We start from the raw sequence: 23,807 nt of genomic DNA on the forward strand, positions 1-23,807 counted from the left end.
GAGTTATTTCTGTGCACATGGCAACTTTATTGAGATAGAGCAATACTGCCTTTCTTTTCTCTGTCGAACAATTCCATTTGTGGATATGTATCACCTTTGATCCACTCATCTTTTTGATGGACATTTAAGTCTCCATGTTTTGGCCATCACGTATGATGCTACTGGCAAAATGTGTGTGCCGCTTTCTGTGTGGACATACGTTTTCACTTGTCTTGGGTATACACACCTTGGAGTGGAGTAGCTGGGTCCTGCGGTAACTCGGTTGAACTTTCTGAGGAATAGCCAGACTGTTTTTCAAAACCACTGCCCCAGTTTTCATTCCCACCACAATGTATGACGGATCCAGTTTCTTCACATCCCTGTCAGCTCTTACTATCGTCTGTCTTTTTGATCATAGCCGTTCTAGTGGCTGTGAAGTGGCGCCTCATTGTGGTTTTGATTTGCATTTCCCTAGTAACTAACTGCTGCCAAGCACGTTTTTTCGTGTTTATTATCCATTTGTATATCTTAGAGTAGAAATCTTGAGGTTAATTCATATCATCTTGTTACCTCTGAGAAAGTTTCAGCATATTTATATGTTCTTTATTTAAATTTCTAGTTTAGTGCTAGTTTTGAAAAGACCATTTTGGAGATTGCAAAGGAAAAAAACCTTCCTATATTTAGGAAACAATAAAAATAATTACCCAGGAAAGGTTCTTTTTGAATAATAAAGTAAAAAATATAAAATTCCAGCCCCAAGTTTAATGCCATTGGGTAAGTTAAATTAACCATTAAAATCCTAGCAATCAGTTGCAGGCTTCGAAGGGAAGACCTGTCTTCCCTGTCACACGTTAATCCCGTTCCTCACGTGCACCCCACGTTCCTCTTTATTGAGGAGTCCAGCAGTAAACCCTTCGACCAATTTGCCACTCCCCCTATCTGCTATGATTTCAGTACAGAAAAAAAAAGTATTTTCAATCAAAACACTCAATTACTTTGCTGTTTCTAGGGAAACATAATAAACTTTGAGAGATGGTAGTTCCACCCGGTATTACTGACCTACTCAGGGGTTCCTTCCTGCTTCATTAGTAACGGACTTGAGGAACTGATTGTATTTTTATTTGCACTTAAAAACAAGTGGGAGAAAATCCTGAGGCCCATATTCCTTCAGTCCTTCAGGTACAGCTTAAGATAGCGGAGGCAGTGTAATGACCCCCAAATATATTCAAGTACTTTATGTGGTAAAAGGGTCTTTTACCCCAGATGTGATGATGAGGTTAAGGGCCTTCAGAGGGGAGATGATTCCGGATGGTCCAGGTCAGCCCATTGTAATCACAAGGGTCCTTAAAACACAAGGGTAGGAGCATCGGAGGCAGAGAGAGAGAAAGGAGATGTGAAACCAGAACCAAGAGGTTGGAGTGATGCTCCTTAAAGATAGGTGAAGGGTGCACAAGCCAAGGAACACAAGTGGCCCCTAGAACCTGAAAAGGCAAGGAATTGGATTTTCCATTCAGAGCTTCCAGAAGAAGCCAGCCTTGCCAAACACCTCCACTTCAGCCCACTGAAACTGACTCTGAGCTTCTGGCCTCCAGATCTGCAAGAGAGTGAATTTGTCTTAAGACACTAGTCTGCAGTACTTGTTAGCAGCAGCAGTAGGAGACGAGGCTAAATGGTATCCTTGCTTCTTTGTCCTCATTAACAAGAGAGATGGACTTGAATTTGTAGCATTTGTGAGGTAATCTCTTTGACCCTAATTACCATATTAACATTTTAGGATGAAAAATAATGAACTGTATCACCCTAGAGAAGTCACATTTTAAAAAAATTTAATTTTTAAAAAAAAACTAAAAAAATTTTTTTTGGGGGTGAGGTAATTTAGGTTTATTTATTTATTTATAAACAGAGGTACTGGGGATCGAACCCAGGACCTTGTGCATGCTAGGCATGCACTCTACCTCTGAGCTATATACCCTTCCCTCTAGAAAATCAAATGTTGAATATATTGGGGGGCCTCAGTGTCCTAAGGCAGCCGGGCTTGTCCACAGGCTCTGCCTCCCCCTCCCCTTAGTTTATTGCCCCTGGCAAGCCGTCTATCTCCCCATCTGTGCATTATTTCTCCAAAATCTTTTAGGAGGCTGCCTAGAGTGTGGTGAGCTCAATGAGTGTTAAGTGTATAACACTGGGTTTTGCAGTGGTGAAGATACTATTTTTCATCATAGAACATTTCTTAGTCAGATGTGTACAATTCAGACTGGTGAGGAGTATGAGGCACATTCACGGACTTACTCTTATGCTCCTCATTCATTATTAGTATTTGCTTCGTCTTTAATCACAGGTTCATTATGGATGTGACTAAAACAGTACCTGTCAGTGAACTTAAATCATCATTTCCAAGTGATAACATAATCACAATGGGAGCTGGTGTGGTTGAACGATGGACCTTCCAGTTCAATTGAGAGGCGGTCAGGCTCTCAAGCTATTTTTAAGGGAGAATCTAAAATAGCTTCTCTAAGTAATTGGGTTTATTGATTTTTTTTTTTAATTTCAAGACATTGGACTGATTGGGGAATTTTGTACCAAATGCACAGGAAATAATAAGTGGAAGTAATGAGAAAGAAATCCTTTCTCAAATATTTTCTTAAGCTGTATTTTGTTGGGTTTTCCAGAAACTTTTCTGTTCGTGCTACAGAAAATGAATTGCCACCAGGTTCTCTCTTTGTATTTCAGGGCTGTGCTGGCACTTTATACCCTCGCGGCCTCTGTGGGCTTGCGGACGTGTCCCCTTCCCTTGCTGGAGCATCTCCCAGATGCGTTTCTTTGCATCCCACTGAGAAGCAATTCCACTTTCCTCCCAGTTTATTGCCGGCCGTGTAATTTTGTTTATGATGTTTTTGTTGCTGGTGGTTTTTCTCCTACTCTGTACTCTGACTCAGGAAGCCCATCTCCTTTTCTATTTATGGTAATTACTAGAGAGCATTTTATTTTGGCCCTTGGGGAGTGCCTGCTGGGTTTCTTTGTGTGGGCATGCATGTTAAAATTGGGAAGTGTTTTCTTTGAGGTCAGGGCTTTTATAAAATGGTCTGAAAAGTTTGTCAAACCCCAACTGACCATTAAAAAAAAAGATTTACAGGATAACCTCTCCTCTGTCCCTTCCTTTTTCCTACCATCTTTTTTTCCTTTTAAGTCTTTCGTCATCAACTTTGTGGGTAAATTGAGTACCTTCCTACCCTGTTGGAAGGACGAGACCTGTTTCTCTTGTGTGTGGGGTGGACAGGTCTCTCCGAGATCCGCTGTGTTACTGGGGAATGTGAAGGGCAGGAAGGCGGCAGGCAGGTAGCTCAGTGCCTCCTGATGTGTTCTAGAGGCCCGTTTATCTGGAAGCCGAAATTGAATTAGATGTTGACATGGGCAGGAGATCTCACGGAGTAGAGGCCTTGTTCTGACGGCACAGGGAGAGGAACGGAAGCCTCAGTTGTGTCTTACTGGTAGCCCGGGGCTGGCGCTGTGCTGCAGCAGCTTGAGTTTTGGGTTAATGAGAGAATGAACATATGAAGGTCCCCTTCCCCCTCCTTAATTTAGTTCTTAGTTTCCAGCGATGGATCAAAGATGATCTGCCTTTTCAGTCTCTTCCTCCTGGTGCAGGTACATCTCCGAGCAGTCATAACCTAGTTTCCTGATACTCATACTGAGATGTTATTTTTGTATTTATTATTGACAAATCAGAACTTAGCTCTGACTCATAAACATGCAAGGTTGGTTTTCCTCATTCAGTTGAAGGTGTTGAAAGTTTTGAGTAGTTTATTTAGTATGATTTGATTCTTTGAAGGCACTAGGGACTTGTTTTATGTTTCAGAGAGAGAAAGCTTTAGTATCAGGCAAAACTTCGTTTTTCCTGATTTTAGGGAATACTGAACCCTCAATTTTAGAGAATTACTGTCAAGAAAATAAAAGTGTATTAAAACATTCTGTGTGTTCTATTTAAATAGTTACCTGGTTCCCTTAGTTACATGGGTTTCTTTTCTTTCTTTCCTTCTTTTTTTTTTTTTTTTTTCTTTTTTTAATTTGAAAGCTTCCTTTCCTCAATGCTTGCTTACTAAGCTTCTGTTGTGTACCTGGCCTGATGTTAGGAAGTTGTCAGGATGTGGATGATTTTAGTGCCGTGAGACTGATTCTGTGGCATGTTGTTGGATGGGCGGTGCCAGGGCTGAGTTCCAGAGCCCTGATTCTGAGTTTACTGAAATCAGGCTACACCCTGGACCAGAGAATGGTGATGAGATGTGTCCTTTATAAAGCTCCCCAGAGGATTTCCAGGGCAGCCAGTCTCAAAGACAAGTATTGCTGGTGTTCTGGAGACATGCTTCTGGTGCTGTTCAGACTTGAACCCAAATCACCAGCAGTGGCGATGCTGAGGACTGGTTAGGAAGATGGGAATGTGGGTTTTGGGAGAGCCCCATGAAGAGCATTTTAAGGAGAGAAAAACTTTGTTTCAAGAGCTTAAGGTTTCCTGAAGTTGAGAAATTGAAGGAGAAAGCCCAGCGTGGGCATGGCCAAGGGTGTGACTCCCGGGTGGGCGCAGTACAATATAAAGTTGACTGTCTAGCGGGAGTTGTTCTTTGCAGTTTTCCTCCAGGTCTCAGGGGCCCAGCCAGTAAGTGGCACTCAGTCGGAGCTGCTCTGGAACCTTCCAGGATGCACTTGAAATAGAACAGGTTGTAGTCTGTCTCACCTCTTGGGTACGTCTTTCTGCTTTGTTGACCACTTGAAAACTTGTCTGCATAGTCGGTTGTTGCCCAGGGTGTCCTGTGAGCATATTTTGGTTCCCTGGGAGAGCTGGCCTCAGGCCTGCCTCTGTCTGCCGGGGACTGGATGTCGGTCATTCTTCTCATTTGCGTGTGAAGCTAAATGTAAGAGGGGGTGTCTGGGTGTGGGTGTGAGATAGATGAGTGAGTGGTTTATGACTCACATGGCTACACAGAACTTTCTTACCAGCGACAGCTGTTGAGCTAGTGTGGCCCGTGCTGAGCAGATTGCTAAGGTCTCCTGCCAATCACTGAACTGCTCTGATGTCAACTGTAGATGTTTCTAGAATGACTCTGGAGTGTGTGAAACATTCCTTTTCTTCTGTGTTCAATCCTCTGCCTTCATTCACTCTATTTTAAACCGTCATTTCCCCCAAGACCCTGAAAACCCTCTTAGCTATAAAATGACTTGGCCAGGTCAGCCGGCCCTTATGTGACTTCACTCCTGACTTTAAATGAAGAGATAAACTACGTTTTTCTGTCCTTTGATAAAGTACCTAAAGTTGGATTCTAGGTTTGATGGTTAACCACCAGGCTTATTCAGATCTCTGGCTCTGACACGTGGCATGAACTCTGACCTCTCCTCCAGGGTCTGTGTAGACATCCCCGACTTGGCTTGTCTAAAATCTAAACTCTTAATTCCTCCTTTCCTTCTGTCTGCTCCGAAGTGCTCTTTTTCAGACGTGCCCTTCATTCCCCCAGCGACCACTCTATGTCCTGAGATGAAGGATTTGGGGGTTAGTCTCTGATTCCTCCTTTCCCACAAGTTCCCCATCAACACCGGATTGGTTCCACCTTCAAAGTGTTTCCACAATGTAATCAGTCCTTACAGCCTCTTGCTACCTCCTTAAAGTTCTCACATCTTATGTAGGCAATTTCCACAGCCTTTCTTAATCCCTCCGCCCCCCTTCCTCCATGGTTTGTTCTCAACCCAGCAGCCTGTTCTGAGCTTTTAAAAATGTACATCAAATTATGTTACTTTGCTCAGAACTCCTCCCCTCGTTTCCCATCGAGGGTAGAGTTGTCATCTCCCCATTTCTGCTTTATTCTTTCACATACATTACCTGATGTGTAAATAGTAAAGTTTTACTTAACATCTACTGTGCTCATAATGAGTTTTATTTCTTTTATCACTGAAATGTCAACATAGGAGGAAATAAGATGTAGCTTCTAGATGGCCATATTTGCTTTTCCTAACTCCTTTGCTTGAAAATGAGATTGCATATATGCCATGTCATCTTTTGAGGTGGGGGTCAACCCTCATGACTTTGGGGGACTTTGTCAGTTGATAGGTAAGCGTGAATCTTTTCATTCAATCATTCACTGGTATATCATGATTTTTAAAATTTGAAGTATAGTTGATTTACAATGTTGTGTTAGTTTCTGTTGTACAGCATTTTGATTCAGTTATATATATATATTCTTTTTCATCTTTATCATTATAGGTTATCACAGGATATTAAATACAGTTTCCTGTGCTAAACAGTAAGACTTTGTTGTTTTTCTGCATAATACTATCTTCAGATCCCAGACTCCTAATTTATCTCTCCTCCCCCTTTCCCCTCCTAGTAACCAGAAGTTTGTTCTCTATGTCTGGGAGTCTATTTCTGTTTTGTAAACAAGTTCATTTGTGTCATTTTTTAAGATTTCACATACAAGTGGTACCATATACCATTTGTCTTTCTCTGTCTGATTTACTTTATTTACTATGAAAATCTCTAGGTCCATTCATGTTGTTGCAGATGACATTATTTTATTCTTTTTTATGGCTGAGTAGTATTCCTCTGTTGTGTGTGTACCACAACTTCTTTATCCAGTCATCTGCCGATGGGCATTTATGTTGTTTCCATGTCTTGGCTGTTGTAAATAGCGGTGCTGCTATGAACATTGGGGTGCATGTGCCTTTTCGAAGTAGAGTTTCTTCTGGATATATATACCCAAGGGTGGGATTGCTGGATCATAGAGTAAGCCTATTTTTAGTTTTTTTACGGAATCTCCATACTGATTTCCATAGCGGCTGCACTAATATACAATTTCACCAACAGTGTAGGAGGGTTCCCTTTTCTCTATGCCCTCTCCATGTCAGGCTTTATAGAGCTTAAAAAACAAAACAAAACTGTAGGAAGTCTTATTTTTCATGACAGAAGCAATACCAGAACTGGCTTGGATACAGGAGCCAGTGAAGATACTCAGTTTTGTTCAGGTGGCAGAAATAATTGTGATCTTTGCAAACCATTGTGAACTAGTGATACAGTTAAATTTTGTCAGTGGACTAGGAGTAGATTAACTGATAGGAAATATATCAGGTAAAAAAATTGGTATCTTGTACTCAGGGTCCTGGTCACATAGAATCATGATTTATATGCATTATAAAAACCAAGAGAGCTATGGGTAAATACTGAAAAACAGACAGAGCTGGTAAATTGAGCCTAATTGACTATGTATTTCTTGGTACTAAAGTATTGATGTAAAAAAAGATTTGAGGATGGACTTTTATCTGTATTTAGAAAGTCTGTTCTTTACTGTTGAATTACTGTTGAAGTCATGATCAATATTTAGTTAATGATCACCAGTTCTTCTGTTTCCTGGTGTCTGTTTTGAGATGAGGATGCAAAGTTGAGAGCTGTTGCCTCTACTTGAGATGCTCACCCCTTGTCGGTTGGGGCAGGGGATTGGGAGTTCTAGAGAGGGGGAAGAATTAAAGCCTTTGTGGTGAGTTGGGCTTACCATAGCGGCTTCAATATATTTAAATAAATACAATATAAAATAATTTATAGGCCATGCTAAGAAATTTGGAAATTAGCCACTGGGAAGGCCACACAAGGCTTTTGAGTAGGCGGGAGGAGTGTGGTGGATTGGTGGTTTTAGGGAGTAACACACTGCAGTGTGGCTGTGTTTTAGAGAAACAGTGTGTGGAAGATGGTTGGACTAGCAATTGGTTGGTAGTGGTCATCAGGAGGGTTTCTTCTGTAGGAGAGGAGGTGATGAGAGCCAGTTTTAAGTCTGTGTCTAAGGACAGGTAGCATTAACTGGGTTTGGAGGTGAATATGAACAATTAGAAAGAATTTGCATGCCCTGCTCAGGATTCTAAACCCTGAGTAGCCAGGCCCGGGGTTGGGATGGGAATGGGGGGTAGACTTAATAGAGAGAGAATCACACAGGGAGATAGGAGGGTGTGGGAGGAGATTGTCAAGCAAAGGACTTAGTAATCATGGGTATTTAGATCATAGAGATTGGGGAGGGCAGAGGAATCAGAGTTGAAGGGTAGGGAGGAAACAGGAAAACCAGGGGAGAGTCAGGTTACCAATAAATTGCATTAGATTTGGCAATTACATGTTTTGTGGCATTGAGAACAGTTTTCATTCAAAGGCCGTGCACAGCTGTGGTTCTCAAACGTGTTCCCTGACCAGCAGCCTCAGCCGCACCTGGGAGAAAGTCCGGTGGAACCAGCAGTGTGCGGTTTGTTAAGCCCCGGGGTTGTCACGGATGCTCAGGTTGGCAAGCACTCAGCAGAAACCCAGCACTGAAATCCAGCTCTCTTCTACCTCGAGACCACTGTTTATGTGTGTTCTCTCTATTGAGATGGTTTTGGATACCTCCTGTGCACTAGACTCATTCCTTGGGATGAGTTGGGAACACAGAGATTAGAAAGATGTGGCAGGTCCTCTGGAATCAGACTAGTTAGGACACGGTCTGTCTTAACCTCAGGTCCATCATTTGGAAACATTACTTTGACACTGCTTTTCACAGACTAGTTCTAGGATGTAGAGGAAAGACTGTATGAGAAACTAGTAGTATGTGGCCTGCCACACAGTGGTCTGCATGTGCCATTAGTGGGAGGCACAGCTTGAAGGGGAGACAGGCATTAAGATTGTTTCTGGAGACCCATTCATTCCCGAAATGACAGGATGCAAACCCATCCCTGGGTGGTCCCAGAGGGTATGATAAAAAGGGGGACAGGGTGAACATGGCGTGATGTTAACGTACATTAAATCCAAGGATAGGATTTATTTCTGTTCTTTAGAATAATCTGAAAATTTTCATACAGTGGCCCCCAACCAAAGCCCTAGTGGTTTCCAGTATAGCATGACCAGATGACCGGTCCTCTGGGAATGTGTGTATGCTTATGTTTTATTTCCTGGATGGAGGTCCTTGCGGGGCCAAAAAAGCCAGCAAGTCAGTCAAGTATTGACTGAGCTTATAAAATGACCCAGCAGTGTCCTGGGAAGAAGCAGAAGTGTAAAAATTGCCCTAACCTTTGGCCATGGTATGGTCCCAGGCCCTTAACCTTGACTGGCCCTGGCAGGAGGCGGGACAGTAATCAATCTCAGAGGCTTGGGTCCCCCTGTTGGTGCTTGGAAGACTGGCTGGTGGAGTGCTGGCTTTTGTCTGGTCTTAATCCCAAAGGATTTATTTTGTAGGGGAATTCCTTAGAAAATGGTTTGAAGGCATTGTAAAGCAGTGTGTGTTACCAGGTTTTCCTTATAGACTGAATCTTATAATACTTCATCCTCAGAATTTTCATATACTCCCGGCAAATCTGAATTGGAACCACTTTCTTGAGACTTGTATGGGTGCATATCTGTTCTTACGTATTTTCGACTCTGGTTTTCTTGTGTAAGGTGAATTCTCACATTCTGGAATATTCCTGCTAGGCTGAGTAGAGCATAAAGATACAAGTTTTGAAGAGTCTCAGGGAGATAAAATGAAATGTGTTGACAAGTAACACAGTCACTCAAAACCCTGTCCAATTAATTGTAAGGACTGCTCTGGAACAGTGCTGTCCAGTAGAACTTTCTGTAAACATTCTGTAGCTGTGCCATTCATTTTGGGAGACATATGGCTGATGAGTACTTGAAATGTGTCTGGTATGACTTAAGGAAGTTAATTTTTTAAATTTAATTAAGTTAATTGTAAATAGCTGCGTGTGGTTGGTGACCACTCTATTGTATAGTGCAGCTTAGAATATGCCATTTGAGGGATTTGGGGGGTATTTTTATTAACCTAAAAATGCTCTAACGATTAGAAGACCCAAACTCAGCCAGAATTCCTTTGGGAACCTGCTTGTTAATAATTTATTCCCAAATGAGGTTGTTGTAGAGGTGCATGTTGGTATTGCTCATTGTTCCTCATTCTGATTTTTTTTCCCAAGACACTGTTCAAATATTTATTTGTAATTTGACTTAGTATCCTCTCCCCTCTCAGTTCCCTCCACTGAAGGTAGATTGCCAGTGCGATTTCTGCTGGATTCTTGTTGTCGATTCCTGTTGTCGATCTCAGGTCTTTTTTGATGATGTTGAAGCAACAAACTGTCAGACCAAGAATTGCGAGGGAGTGGGGGTTTGCACCCTGTGTTGCGTGGCCCTCACTGCTGTTCCCTGACTGCACCGTTTAACCGTGAACGTGTGCCTCTGCAGCCCAGGCTGCTGCTGCCTTGACAACGGCGGTGTCTGACACGCTCAGACGCAAAAGAGCTGACTTGGCAGCTGCCCAGCAGATTTTTATAAAGGCTCAGTTGGTGGCCGGAGATTCAGGCTGTCAGAGTTGTGTTATGCAATAAATCGTTTTCAGCAGAAGTTCTTAATCCAATTTCAGTTGTGGCTTTTTTTTTTAAATAGGCGGTAATCAAAGATAAGTACACATTATTTAATGGGAGTTTGGAAGAAGTAAAACTCTCCTTGCATAAGCATTTTTCAGGCCATTTACTTTATCCTGGGAAGCATGTCTGTTGGAGGAAATTTGCTGCTTGAAGTGCTTTTAATTTAAAACCAAGGCAAAGGAACAACGTTCACAAGTTCAGTAAGTCAATGGCTTCCTGGGCATTTATCTGATTTCTAGATGTGAATATCCCCTGATTTCTCTTTGATGTTTGAGTATTGACAGTTAAACCATTTTATGGAATTTATAAAAATGGGTTTGCAGCAAGTTGATTTGAGAAATTGAGTCGATTTCCAGTGAAGGAAATATTTTGTTAAAAGGGGAAGAAACAGTACTTATAGCCTAAGTTGTGCCCTTCTCTCACGTTTTCGTTCAATATTTCTCTCTCTCTGGCTCTGTAAACCCTTGATTATATGGAATCTGTGCCAAGAATCAGCATCCCCCCAAAATTATTATTATTATTTTTGATGCTTTCATTGTTCTCTCAAACTGTTGATGGAAGAGGCTGACATTTCAGATGGCAACAACTTGCATTAAGTGGAATGATTTAACAGCAGGTAAATGCAAAACTTGTTCTCTTGGAAATAAAAGACATTCATGGAGAGGTTTCCAGATATTTTTCCCTGGAAGGAGAAAGAATTCCTAATCCTTTCCTCCCCACCTTCCTCCTAGACCAGTCTTTCAAATTTTGTTTTCTTATTGGTCATCTGTGCTGCGGTCAGTCAAACCCACCTTCTCTCTCTGCCACCCCACTCCTATTATGTGGCATTTCCTGTTAATCCAACCCAGGGTGGGGAACTGGACATCACACTTCATTTTTTTTTTTTAAAGGGGTGGAAAGTAACAAATCTGTCCACTCCCAGAGCGTTGGCAAGGTGGATAGAAATGGGATATATGCACATGGTTGTATTGGTAACTCATCCAGTGGCTCCTGTAATCCAAACACATGTTGTTTGTTTTAGGAGTTGTGTAAGTTTTAATAAATAGGTTTCATGTTAGAAGGTTTTCCTGCCTGTGAACCTAATGTTCTCTTTCCTCTCAGTCTCTGTGCCCCCATCTGCTTGTTTTACTTACCAGAGCCTGTGAGGAGCGTCTGACTCACTGTGCCCCTTCCCCATGGAAGCAGGAATGCTTTCTATGGAATGTAGTGCCTTCTGCAAGTGCCTGTGTGCACCCCTACCCCAGCAGGTCGACATTTAAAACATTGGTTCAAGGCTCTGGATTTCAACTTAAAAAGCACTTCTATCCTGCTGTGTCTTGGCTATTGACTTTATTTTTCATAGTGGTGATGTTAAAAATGACCTGTGTGGTAGTGAAGATCTTTCCTTAATGGGTTCAGATCTGCTAGAAGGGTCGTAGTATAACTGGTAGACCTATGCCCTGGTTTCTACCAGTTGTCCCAGCATCATTGTTAACCATGCCCTTGGTTGTGATGATGAATTACTTGGTCACTCTGCCTGCGATTCATGAGTCTCTTAGGCTGTTAACTATCTTTCATTGGGGCCTGTTTCATTTTTAAATAGTTGTATTGTTAGAAAAAATTTTTTTTAAATTGATCAAGAATGTGCTTCCCTAGAACTTATGATTTTTTTTGTCCTTGTTTCCCCTCTCTTGAATCAAGATGGCCTGAATTTGAAACCAGAGAAAAAAACCAAGACAGAGAAATTGCTTACAGACGCTTTGAGAGATGCCCTTAGAACTGATATGCTTTCAGTTACAGAAGGTAGTTGTAAAGGCCAGTCAGAGGAAACTCCCTCCCTCCCCCGCTCCCCTCCGCTGCCTCCTCTTACTAGTTTCCAGCTCTAGCTCAGGGTCACAAGTTGTTTCTCATATAACATTTATATTTGCCTCTTGTAATTAGTAATTTTAATGGTGCTTTCATGTAGAAGCCAATGTGAGTTACACGTTTAATGTTTACTCTTTAATAACAAATTTCTGAGTTTCAAAATTTCACTTCCTGATCTGGCACCTGCCACATAGTGGACTGGTGGACTGGTGGAGCTGGTGACTGTGCCATCCCCTGGTTCTCTCCAGCCATGGAACCTTTGGGCAAGATACTGAAGCTCATTAAAAAAAAAAAAAAAAAGACAAAACACGAAGAGTTTTGTGATTCCTTCGACTTTCCCATCCCTTTTAAACTAAAGGGAGAAAGTATGGTGTGAACCTTGTACAAAGGGAGGCTGAGCAGAGAATTACAGGAGTTAATTACTCCTAAGTGCTGAGCCCAACATCTAGCATGTAGTGAGCACCCGGTAGACGTTTGCTGTTGTTATCCAGTTGGCACTCTGTCTCCATGGGTTCTGCATTCCTGGGTTCAACCAATGGAGGATTGAAAACATGCAGGGGGAAAAAAATTTCAGAAAGACACAAAAAGCAAAACTTGAATTTGCCCCACCAGCAAATATATAAATATTTGCTCCACCTGTAAAAATGTAAGCAGCATTTACATTGTATGAGGTGACAAGTAATCTAGACATGATTTAAGGTGTACAGTGGATGGATGTGGATGTTGGTAGGCTACATGCAAATATAACCATTTGTATGAGAGACTTGAGCATCCTGGGATCTTGGTATCATTGGGCGTTCCTGGAGCCAATCCCCTGCTGATACTCAGGGATGGCTATAACCATTACCATTTTTCATATTCCCCTGTTATGACTCCAGGGGGTATCGTCCTCTGCCTAGCACCTGTTTTGTAAGCTTGACTGACCTGGCGTCCCTGTTTTCTTGCACTAAAGCATTTGAGTGCTCTAAGGAGTATTGGAAGCTGTAAGGAGTATTAGAAGCCCATCTTGTTGAAGAGCTGGCTGTCACTGGAGAGCAGAAGCCAAGGAAGCCTCCGCTGGGCCCTGTGGCCTAGTGGAGGGCATGGCTTTACTGTATCAGTGACCTGATCAGTTTTGAGACAGTCAGTTACAAGAATCCTTGGTGCCGTTAGAGCACATTAAATCAGTAACCCAGCGTTTTAAAGCATGGGCCATGGACAGGTGATTTGAACGGTCAGCAAATTTATGTTAAGACGGTTTTGGGCTTTATTTAAAGTAGCATTGGTTTGAATTTTCGCCATCAGTGGAGGTTGGGGTAGGTACTGAAGTACTTTGAAAACAGCCAGAGTTTAAGTCCTGCACACTTACATCAGAGCCCCAGCCTTTCTCCATGAAGGTGCGAGGGTAGGAGAATCTGCAGCCTGTCCTATCAAATAAACCTGGTTAAAGAGAACAACTCGATTTATGTTCTCATGCACAGTGACTCTTTTTGTGACCTTTTTGTTTTTAGTTTTTGCCTTAGCAATCAGGAGACCATCACAGAAAAATTCTATAACTTGGAGCCATGATTTGTTTTTTTGTTTGTTTGTTTGTTTGTTTTGAGTTGGATTCGGGCCTTCCTTTGGGTTTTGTTGTAATGGAGAAAACAAAGTATCTCCGCCCCTGCCCCCACCCCAAATAAAACTACCATGGAGGGTATAGTTAGCTGCAAGCTTAATGAGATCCAACCGTGTAATGTGGCCGCATTATAGTGTATCCTCACTTTTGGATTTGTGCAAGGAAATAGAAATGATCTTGTTGCACATGTTGGCCCTGTTCTGGAATACTGTTTATTCACATGTTGAAATGTATGTTTTATTCCGGGCGTCACATTTTAAACGGAAGTCACCCCAATTTGGGTAATCAGAGAATGAGGATTTGAGAGACTGTGTTACATAGGAACGATTCAAGGAACTAACACTACTTAGTGCCTTACTTTTTTTTGTTGATTTCACTTTTTGCTATTTGGTCACTTGTTTTAATTCACTGAATTGAAGTCAAAGGGATTTCTTAGAATATATTAATACAGACCTCTTATTTCTGACAGTAGAAATGGCACAGTTAGATGGAGTTCGGGAGCATTCATCTTGGGGTTTCCCCTTATCTTTCCCTTTGCCTTTACTTTGACGGGAATGAGAAAGTGATGTGAAATGGGCAGGATGGGGAACCAGTGTGTACAGCCGAGCTTCTGAAACTTTCATGTGCATGCGAATCACCAGCGGATCTTAAAATGAAGATTCTGATTAAGTAGGTCTGGGGAGGGCCCCAAGAACCTACATTTCTAACAACTCGCCAAGTGGTTAAGGCACTGGTGGTCTTGGGTGCGCATTTGGAGCTGCCGGGATATGGACGGAGGTGGGAAGAAGGCGGCTGTCTCTCTCCCGGGACCGTGGGCTTTGGAAAAGTTGTTGCTTAGATGGTGCTGCCCACTGCAGGGTGTGCAGTGTCTTCACGCCTTACTTTCTGTGCTCCTTTTTCTTACACGTCTGTCATAAAACTTGGAGCAGGTAGAGGTTATGCTGTGCTCTGTTTTTCCTTTTAAGAAAAAGGTCATGACCATAAGCATTCTAGTTTAATTCCTGACCTATTTCCATTTTTGACAAGAAATTATCCAGTTACTTCAAAGAATGGCAGATGTTTTGCAAATGAAAATAACACTGTCTCACTATTACTTTCAAAGGTCTTACTACTCAAATCTTCCATTTGCCTAAGAAAGGTATTTTTCACAGTCCATAGCAAACTGAACCTAGAGCTAGGTGTTCATTTCCCCCTGTTGCCCCTGTTGGCAGACCCAAATATTTTTATTTCAGTGTTAGCAAAGCATTTGTTTTGGGCTCGGGGAGAACCAAGTAAGAGATTGGCGGGTGGGAATGAGGAAAGGTGGGAGCTTGAACTGTTCTTGCCATATTTTTGATGGGCCATTAACCTAGAGGTCTTATTGAAACCCCATTTGGCAAGGGGTGTTTTTAAATGATGAATGCAGTTCAGAAGAACCGACGCACACTCTTGGCAACTGAATTTGTATCAGAATGAGTGAGGTTGCTGGACTCCTGTACCGTTGGCCGTGATTCCTCCTGTATCTGCCTTTATGAAGCGGACCAGTAGAGGAGAAGGGACTGGGTGCTTGGTTTAGTGGAGGAAGCTTGGAAAGGATCTCTCTGTGTTTAGTGCTGCAGTTCAAATCCCGAGTGATTCCCTCAGGGGAGGGAGAGCCGCGTGGTTTGAAGTGGCCCAGGAAGGCCAAACGGAAATAATGTGGATTTTGAAAACTGAGGCCCAATTGGGCTGTTTGACAATAGTGATTTGGGAGTGAATATTTGAATACAGGAGGCTGGGGGTGGGGGTGGGGGAGGGTATAATGAGAGAAGCCTGAGAGAGCGAGGAGGCGCCTGTGTGGGTGTGATGGTGACTGGTAGGTAGAGGGGCCACGGGAACAGAAGAGGTGTCTGTGAAGGACTGGTTAGTGTTTAGCTGAGGGTAAGGGACTATGATGGGGGTCACTAGATTGGAGCCCTGCAAGGCCATGTGGGCTTTGAGATGGGCAGTGTGTGTTCTGCAGGGAACTAGGCGGTTGCAGAAGGGGTGGTGTGGCCACCGGGTTGGGGATTTCTCCAGGATGTGGACACCACAGGCTTACGGCTGAGAATGAGAGGTGTCACCTGGGTTACTAACTGGAGTGTTTCATGGGGAGGAGCTGTGATTTCAGTCAAGAAAATTGTCGTGATTTCATACTTCGCCCATCCTGGATGTTGGCAAGGCCAGGCCCCGGCAGGCCACGTGTGGATGACCGTCTGTGGGAAGCCTGCCTTCTAACGAGGGAGTTTTGTCTGAGCTGTTCTCTAGAGCACTCAGCATTTGGCCTTTCACAACGGTGATGAGTGTCAGGCCCCTGAAGTACCTTCTTTCTGGTTTCCCACGACCCCAATTTACACAGCGTGGTGTTGCCTGGGCATTGGGTGCAGGCCCATCTTACCTTCCGGCACCTCGCCTTCCACTGGGGAGGCTTGTGAGCGTAACGTAGTGATTCATCATGGCTCTGCAGCTGCGAACGCCAGTTTGATTTTTAATCTCTGAATTATTACTTACCTGGTGAGTCTTTGGAAACAACAGAGTCAGCTTCTTAACCTACTAGGTTTGTGTCTTGCATCATTTGAGGGAGATGACAAGTCTTGACCGGCACTGTCAATTGTGTGTTTTTTTAAGTTTGATTTTTAATGTCAAGAACTTGAAACCCCATATTCTGTGCCCTGGATTTGCTTCTCTTGCATTTAAAGCACTTCATGGGTGTCAGGGGGCCTCTGGGGTCTCGGAGCGAACCTTCAGTGCGTCTTCCTTTGCAGGAGTTTTCATCTCACGTGGTTTACTTAGACTTTTAATTAGGCTTTAGTTGTCCGGGTATAATTTCTCTGCATGGGGGCCTGGAGTCAGAATGAAGGCACTAGTCTGAACAGGAGGCAGTAAATTGCCGTAGGAGTTTTACATTGAAAGCTATTTTGGGGCTTTGTAATGTATAAACTGTGTGTATGTAGAAATAATCATTTATAATCACAGCACTGTTTGTTGTGGATATGTAAACCCTGAGAGAGTAGGAACCTGGTGGAGACGGAGAGAATTCTGCCTTCCCTGGATCCTGAAAGGTGGATTGCCGCCTAATAGGCCTGGGCGCTTCCTGAAGTTGTGCCTGTCCTTCAGTTGAGGCTAGAGGTGCTCTCATGCCCATCCAAGGGAGTTGCTCCAAGAGTGGATTCGGCCACGTTGTGCTTTTCATGCAGCTGAACCTTCCTCTTAACTCACCGTAGTTACATGGGCTCCCCAAGTGGGGTCTGGTCAGTGCTTCATTTTTCTGGCTTTTAACCGTGCGTTTGGAACACCTCTGGTGACTTGGACCCAGTAGCAGTTAAGAAGTTATGCATGTTCCTCCTGTCGGGTGGAGGCAAAGTTTGCTGCCGTCCCTGTGAGCCGCGACCACCACCACCCTGGTCTGCAGCCGACTGGGCTCTCCCAGGAGGGCGACTGGGGAGACAGGATGTGCCTCTTCCCCTGGAGGTAACGGAAATCTCAGCCCGGCAGGCCTGCAGCAGTGAGGGACGTCCTGGACGTGGTGGAAATCCTAGCTCTTCTCTCCCGGGCCTTCTCTTCCCCTAATTACAGAAGATGGAGAATCACTGTCATTCTAGGAAATCCTGGAAGCTTAACAGGCGCACCCTTATGTTATTTAGGGCTTAGAGTCCGTGCGGCTGGATTTCCAAGGTGCAATTTTTGTACGCAGAGTGTAGCTGAAAGAGGCCTCGGATAAGCTACCCCCTTGTCTAGTCCCACGGAGGTTTTCGTGACCCGGTGCCCCGCAGAGAACAAACCACTTCTGTGGAGCATTCCGAGCAGCAGCACCAGCCTGACTCCGGGATACCTGGCCTCCTGTTTGAACAAAAGGCACTGGAATATCCAACATCCTGCTCAGTAAAGCCTGAGTGTTCATGTCTTCCTTATTCGCTTAAGGCCCTAAATATCTGAGAATGCTTCCATCTCTAAATTGAACTCTTAGACACTGCTTAAGTGTTGAAGTAGGTGTGTGACGGTAAGGACTTCTTAGATTGGCAGACAGTGTGCAGATACCCGTGGAAGAGAACCTGTGACTGTCCCCAGCTGTGTGAAGCAACACTTTAAACCTTGAAAAACCTTCTTGCTGGGTCCCTGAAACAGTGAACTCAGCGTGGACACCCGTTCCACCATCTCTGTCTTCCCAGACTTGGCGCTTGTCCTGCCTCAATCCTTGCTGGTCTTTAACGTTTCTGTCTTTACTACTGGAATTGCTGGAGTGGTCTCTGGGCTGCTGCTGGTTCTTTGGTTCCCCCACCCACTAGCCCAGCCTTTATTTTATTCATTCATCTCTCTGGAACTTGTACTGGATCTGATACGACAGAAGGGAGCCACACTTTTACACAAGACCTTCAAGACCTGTTATTAACTTGTGTGTATTCTTTTCAAAAAACCATTCCTCCTACCACTGCATTTTCTACTCCATCAAGATCCATTGCCTCTTTCTGCAGTGGTCTCTCTCTTCTTTCTCTCTCTCCCTTTCTTTCCATCCTGCCTCTACCCAGCTCCCCTTTTGGGGACTCATTTCCTTAAAAGGCCAGTGCAGATTCAATTTCATTTCTTCTGACTGAATTTTAAATTCCTCCAAAGCAGCACCAACCCCCAACAACAACAACAACTTTTCCAAGAGTGTAGCACATACTTGTAGGGCACATGCCTCTCTGGCATTACTCAGTTTAAAAAGCTCCAGTACAGAGGTGCATTGCATCTCCTGTTGTGGGTGCAATCACTTTCCTAGACTTTGCCAGGAGTATAAAACTTCAGTATTACTAGTTCATGATGGTATTTGGGGCTGGGGCGTAGAAAGGATGAGAGATGGTTGTGTCTTTCTTCCAGTCCCTTTGCGGCCCTTTGGGGAGTTCTTTTCCTCAGGTCTCTGCAGGTGTCGGAAGGCCCAGTGCCACCCCTTCAGCAAAGGATTTGAGTTCTCATCTCCGGAACTGGGTCTCGATCACACATTACTTGCTTGGATTTTTTTTTTTTTAAGTTTATTCCTACTCTTAGTATTTGCTTGCTTTCTTTTGAGTAACTTCCCGTCTCCCCATTCTTCCTTATGTCTCTCCAGGACGACAGTGATGGGATCCCGTGGTCAGAGGAAAGGGTGGTACGTAAGGTCCTTTATTTGTCTCTGAAGGAGTTCAAGAACGCCCAGAAGAGGCAGCACGGTGAAGGCATTGCTGGGAGCCTGAAGGCGGTCAATGGTGAGTTGCCTGTTTTGCTGGATTTGATGATGTCTCTGGGCCTGGCCTTGTTTCTGAAGTGGACGTGCTTTGGGTGACTCGTGCTTCTCAGGCCGGGCCCCTAATGGCAGCTATTCGGGACATTCTGTTGGGTTTATAGGTTCATTTTCATGGTGCATAATATAATTGGCAAGGTGCCTTAGTTAGTCTGCCCTATGGGCAAGACCAGGGCTGCGATCTGGTTTCTGCTGTGGAGCCCGACTTCCAGGTTTTTTATGCGGCTATCTGTCTCTCTACCCAAGTATGATGGTGGAAGCCTTTGCTGTTCTTGCTGAAATGTGGTGGCTTGATTCTTATCCCCTGTTTATATGGGAAGTAGTCTAAATCTGTGTGCCTGCGTCCCTTCCTGCTCTCTCTTTGGCTCCGCAGCTGCCTGAGGCCCGGCTTCCTTGTTGAGCAGGCCAGGCAGGTGGCTGCGCGGCAGCAGGTGGACAGTGGCACAGAACTCCTGTGCTATGCGTCGGGAAGTGCACCTCATCCTGTTTGGTTATCAAACAGATCTGTGGAAGCCGGGGGAGGAACCTTGCTCCTCCCTGAGCTTATTCTGATGTCTCTTTTCAACAGGATTAACATGACTCAGGTGAAATCATCCAGTGAAGACCATTTCAGAACTAGCATGTGGTTATTTTACCTACGGCTTATATTTTATCTCAGGGGATGTGGCCGTGGCAGCATTGCACAGCCTCTCTCATGCTTATTAATCTCTTAGAATCTAATGTAAATGTGAATGAATTGATCATGTTCTGGTTTGTACTTGCTTGGAGCAAGAAGATGAGGAAGAAGAGATTCTGCTTTTCTTTTTGAGTCTTTGCTGTCATCAGGGGATAATAGAGTCATCACACATGGGGAACCTGGCCGCTTGCCAGGGTGCAGAGGGACAGGTTGACTTACGGCCTCCCGTTTCTTTCCATCCTGCTTAGTTGTAAGGTGACTTGTCTGAGAGTTGCTTGTTGGAACCAGTGCTTCCAGACAGGACCCATTGGCACTCTGTTTCCATAAGGCCATGACGAGGTTTTCTGAGATGACCTCTCTGAACTCCCCCGGGATCTCCTCTGCAACCTACCCATGTTCTGCTAGTATTGTGTGACTTGAAACAGAAACCCCCTGAAGTCTGAGTCAGTGTGTACGGGAAAGGCCCATTTGTGAATCTTTCGCATGTGCAGAAGCAAAATAAGTCAAAGAATCTTGCCACAGTTGCACAATTTGGACCCTGTATATTCCTGCGTCTCCTACAAGGTGGGGACGCCACCAACTCCTTGGCTGCCTGTAATTGAGTAAACACCAAGCCCTGTGTCTATTTAGAGGGCATGTGATGTGATCGTTCTTTGTCACGGCTTCATGTTGAACACAGGGTTTTGCTTTACGTTTTTGAGGGGAGGGTGATTGGGAGGAGAGGCTCCTTGGACCCCGGAGTAACAGTAGAGCTGTGGATGCTGTGGGTTTCGGTCTTACTGCTGTGGCAGTCGTGTTCTTATTCTGTTCAGGAGTGGTGATGCCTTAGTGCTTTAGGAGTCTGTCAGCAATTAAAAAAACCACCCAACTGGGAAAAGTCAGCTTTCAGGACAAGAAGGTAGCCAGGTGTCCAGGATTGAATAAAGGCGGAATTTGGGTAGAAGAACAGAAACTAAGTCATTCAAGAAGCAACTAGTGCTGCCAGCCAGTTGGCCAAACACAGCCCTCGTTTTCATTGGCACAGTCACAGAGGTGGCGATATTGAGGAAGGAATTCTAAGAATAAAGTTGGCAAAGATATCTCTGTTGGGATCATTGAAGACTTTAAAGAATTCTTTAAAACCTGCATTTAAAAAAAGGTACTTTTTGTTTGTTTGTGGTAGGTGATCTCTCACCCTGATAAAGACTGACTGTTTTTTAAATACTAAGACATCATGGCTTCCGTCTTTTGGTTGTGACGTTGCTGTGAACTTTCCCTTTTCTGCTTCATGTTGAGTGTTGTGCAGGCAGTATTCCAAGGCCACCTTTTTCTTATTCTGTATATTGGATTTTGATAGTAGTGCTAATAAGTAAACACATCGCCTTGTTTCAGAACTTATTTGTGTTTTAAGAATAATTTCCTTAAAGGCAGCTAGCAAAGTGTGCTTTCTTGTTTGGAGGCTACTGGGAAGCACAGAAATCATGGGAATAACTCCTCCTCTGTAGGTCCCAGCATCTCAGGGGTGCTCTCCTAGGGGGATGTGATCCAGAGAAGGCATAAATAGCAGGCAGCCTCCAGGACTGTGGGGGAGCAGCTATGATTGCAAGCAGCGTTGTCTCTGAATGTGTGTACATACGTGTGCTTCAGTGTGTAGCACTTGAGTTTGAATGGATGCTTTGTAATAGATCATCGTTCATATACTGTGCAATAGAATGACCTTGTCTTGAGCTGTACGTCACAGCACACTATTTGGGGTTCTTCATTGTGGGGCAAGAGAAGATAGGTTAGTTGTGGGAGAAGAGTGGTTTTAACAGTCATGCTTTTCCTTTTTTTTTTTTTTTTCGGTCCCCCATTCCCTTGAGATTCGTTTTCAAAAGTTGAAAGTTTTTTGTTTCAAAAGTTCCATTGGTCCTGGTTGGTTTGTTTGTTTCTTTTTTTGGTGGGAGGGGGATTAGGCTCATTCGTTTGTTTAATAATTAATTAATGAATTAATTTTTAGAAGAGGCACTGGGGATTGAACCCAGGACCCCATGCATGCTAAACATGCACTCTAACACTTGAGCTATACCCTATCCCCCCATTGGTCTAGTTTTAATTGTGACAGGAAGTTGTCTGGTGGTAGAATTTTGAAACTGTCCAGCACAGAGCCTCACTGGGTGGTGTGATATGAAAGTGCCCGGACAGAGGTGAGAGCAGGTGCCTGTATCCCAGATAGCATGGTGTTGGGGTGACTCTCTCCCCCACTTCCCTTTTCTTGCTTTGCAGCTCGGGGATCTTGGATGGTGAGGTACCTCTGAGACCCCTGGCGTTTTTGTTGTAATGGGAAGAAAACATTCTGAGTGTTCTCTGTGGTAGTGACTTTCCCAGCGTCACACGGTTATTTTTTATGCAGTAGCAGAATTGGAATTACAGCTCAAGTCATGTAACTTTGACTCCAGTACTTACTTTAGAACGCAGAATGGAATGAGAATGACACCATATCTTTGCAACAGTAGTATTGAAAAAAAGGCATTTTGGTTTTTTCTCCCTATATTAAGTAAAGACGTTTCTGGGTTATTGGTCTTCCCAGAGTTTCTTGGGAAAATTCAATTTAAAAATAATATTTTGAGTTGGCAATAGCATGGGCTTGACGTAATTTTTTTTCTATCTAACTGGGAAACGAATTGGCAGCCCCTTGGCTGCGCCCCTTGTGTGAGGAGGGCCGGGGTCTGGTGTCTGTTAACAAGCAGGGTGCCAGCAGCAGCAGCTTGTCTCTCGGGGGCTGAGCTCCACCGCCCGCTCCTGCAGGTCTCGTACAGTGGTAATAACCCACGCAGACAGAAGATAGTAGAGAGGCCTCACATTTTATGTTGTAAAATCCATGTTTGCCATCAGTCTTGCTTTTGTGGTTCTAAAGTGACAAGGAAGGAGTGTTTTTGCCTACTAGAGGGAGCGAATGTGTGCTGGAACAGCCTCGTGGATTGTCCTGTAGGAGTCGAAGCCATCATTACAGCTGGTTAGTTAGAGCCAGGCTTCGGGGGGAGGTGGCACTAAGATTTCTGCTGAATGCGGGCCTTCTGTCTCCTTCCTGTGTAGATTGCGTTGCTTTTTGCTGGCGGTGATAGATGGACGAAAGCTTCTGAAAGGGCTGGCTGAGGCTGAGGCCACTCTCTGAGGGCCCTTGGCCTGCTGGGGCTGAAATTAGGAACATTTAAATAATAACATGCTACACACATAATGAGTACACATAATTACACGGTAAGAGAGGGGAGCTATTAGCTGTATTCGAATTTCATTTGCTTCCTATAAATTTCATCTGAGATCTCAAACACTCTGGCCAGCTATAGAGCCTTGACTAGATTTCAGGGATACTGCATCCTTTTTTTCTTAGAATCTTCCAGTAGTTGTGATAGCTGGAACCTGTCTTGAGAGCTTCCGTTTTTGCCAGTCATTGTTCCAACCCTTTACCTGTGTTTCATGCATTTAATCTTCAGAACCAACCATTTTATAGACGAGGAAACTACACAAGGGTGGACTAGCAGTTTGCTCACACGAATAGTATGGGGCAGAGCCAGGATTTAAACCCTGGCTTTCCACACAGAGTTCCCCTGCTTTTAACTACCACTTAGGTAAATAGAGGTAATTTTGGAACCATCTATAAAAGGTAAGATTCCAAAAATATGAAATTTAGGAGGGTGAGTGTGGTTCTGGGCTTTATTAGCACTTAGAATTGAATTGGTAGTCAGGGGGAGTCAAAAACTGCACTCCTCCTGAATGGCTGCCCTCCTTACACACACATACATTCATTATTTCTTTCTGTTTCTTCACCTAGCGATACAAATCTGTATTTTTAATACTGTCATCGACCCAGCCGGCTGGCTGAGGGCTGCCACTCATCTCCATGAGGTGGTGAGAGAGGCAGTGGCCTTGCTGGCAACACCGGCCAATTTGTAGCCAAGGACCGGAGTTAGAAGTGCAGAGACAGGACCCCCTGCACCACCGTCCCCACCGGCACTATCTTTAAAAAAAGAGTAGAATTTTTATTGACTCTCTTCAAAATCTTTCTCAAAGATTACTGATGTCTATGGAGTGAAACATAT

General features: G+C 44.0%; 1 protein-coding gene across 4 annotated transcripts in view; it reads left to right on the forward strand.

The window, feature by feature from the left end:
• Positions 1–23,807, forward strand: part of JARID2 (jumonji and AT-rich interaction domain containing 2) — a 228,191-nt gene that overhangs the window by 87,739 nt on the left and 116,645 nt on the right. For all 4 annotated transcript variants that reach the window (XM_031435169.2, XM_064476215.1, XM_064476214.1 and 1 more), the window contains one exon: positions 18,903–19,038. In XM_031435169.2, the coding sequence (XP_031291029.2) occupies positions 18,903–19,038 (136 nt within the window). Of the gene's footprint in view, positions 1–18,902; positions 19,039–23,807 lie in introns of those variants that run through there.

The sequence above is a fragment of the Camelus dromedarius genome, chromosome 19, assembly GCF_036321535.1.
Source record: "Camelus dromedarius isolate mCamDro1 chromosome 19, mCamDro1.pat, whole genome shotgun sequence".
NCBI lineage: Eukaryota > Metazoa > Chordata > Mammalia > Artiodactyla > Camelidae > Camelus > Camelus dromedarius.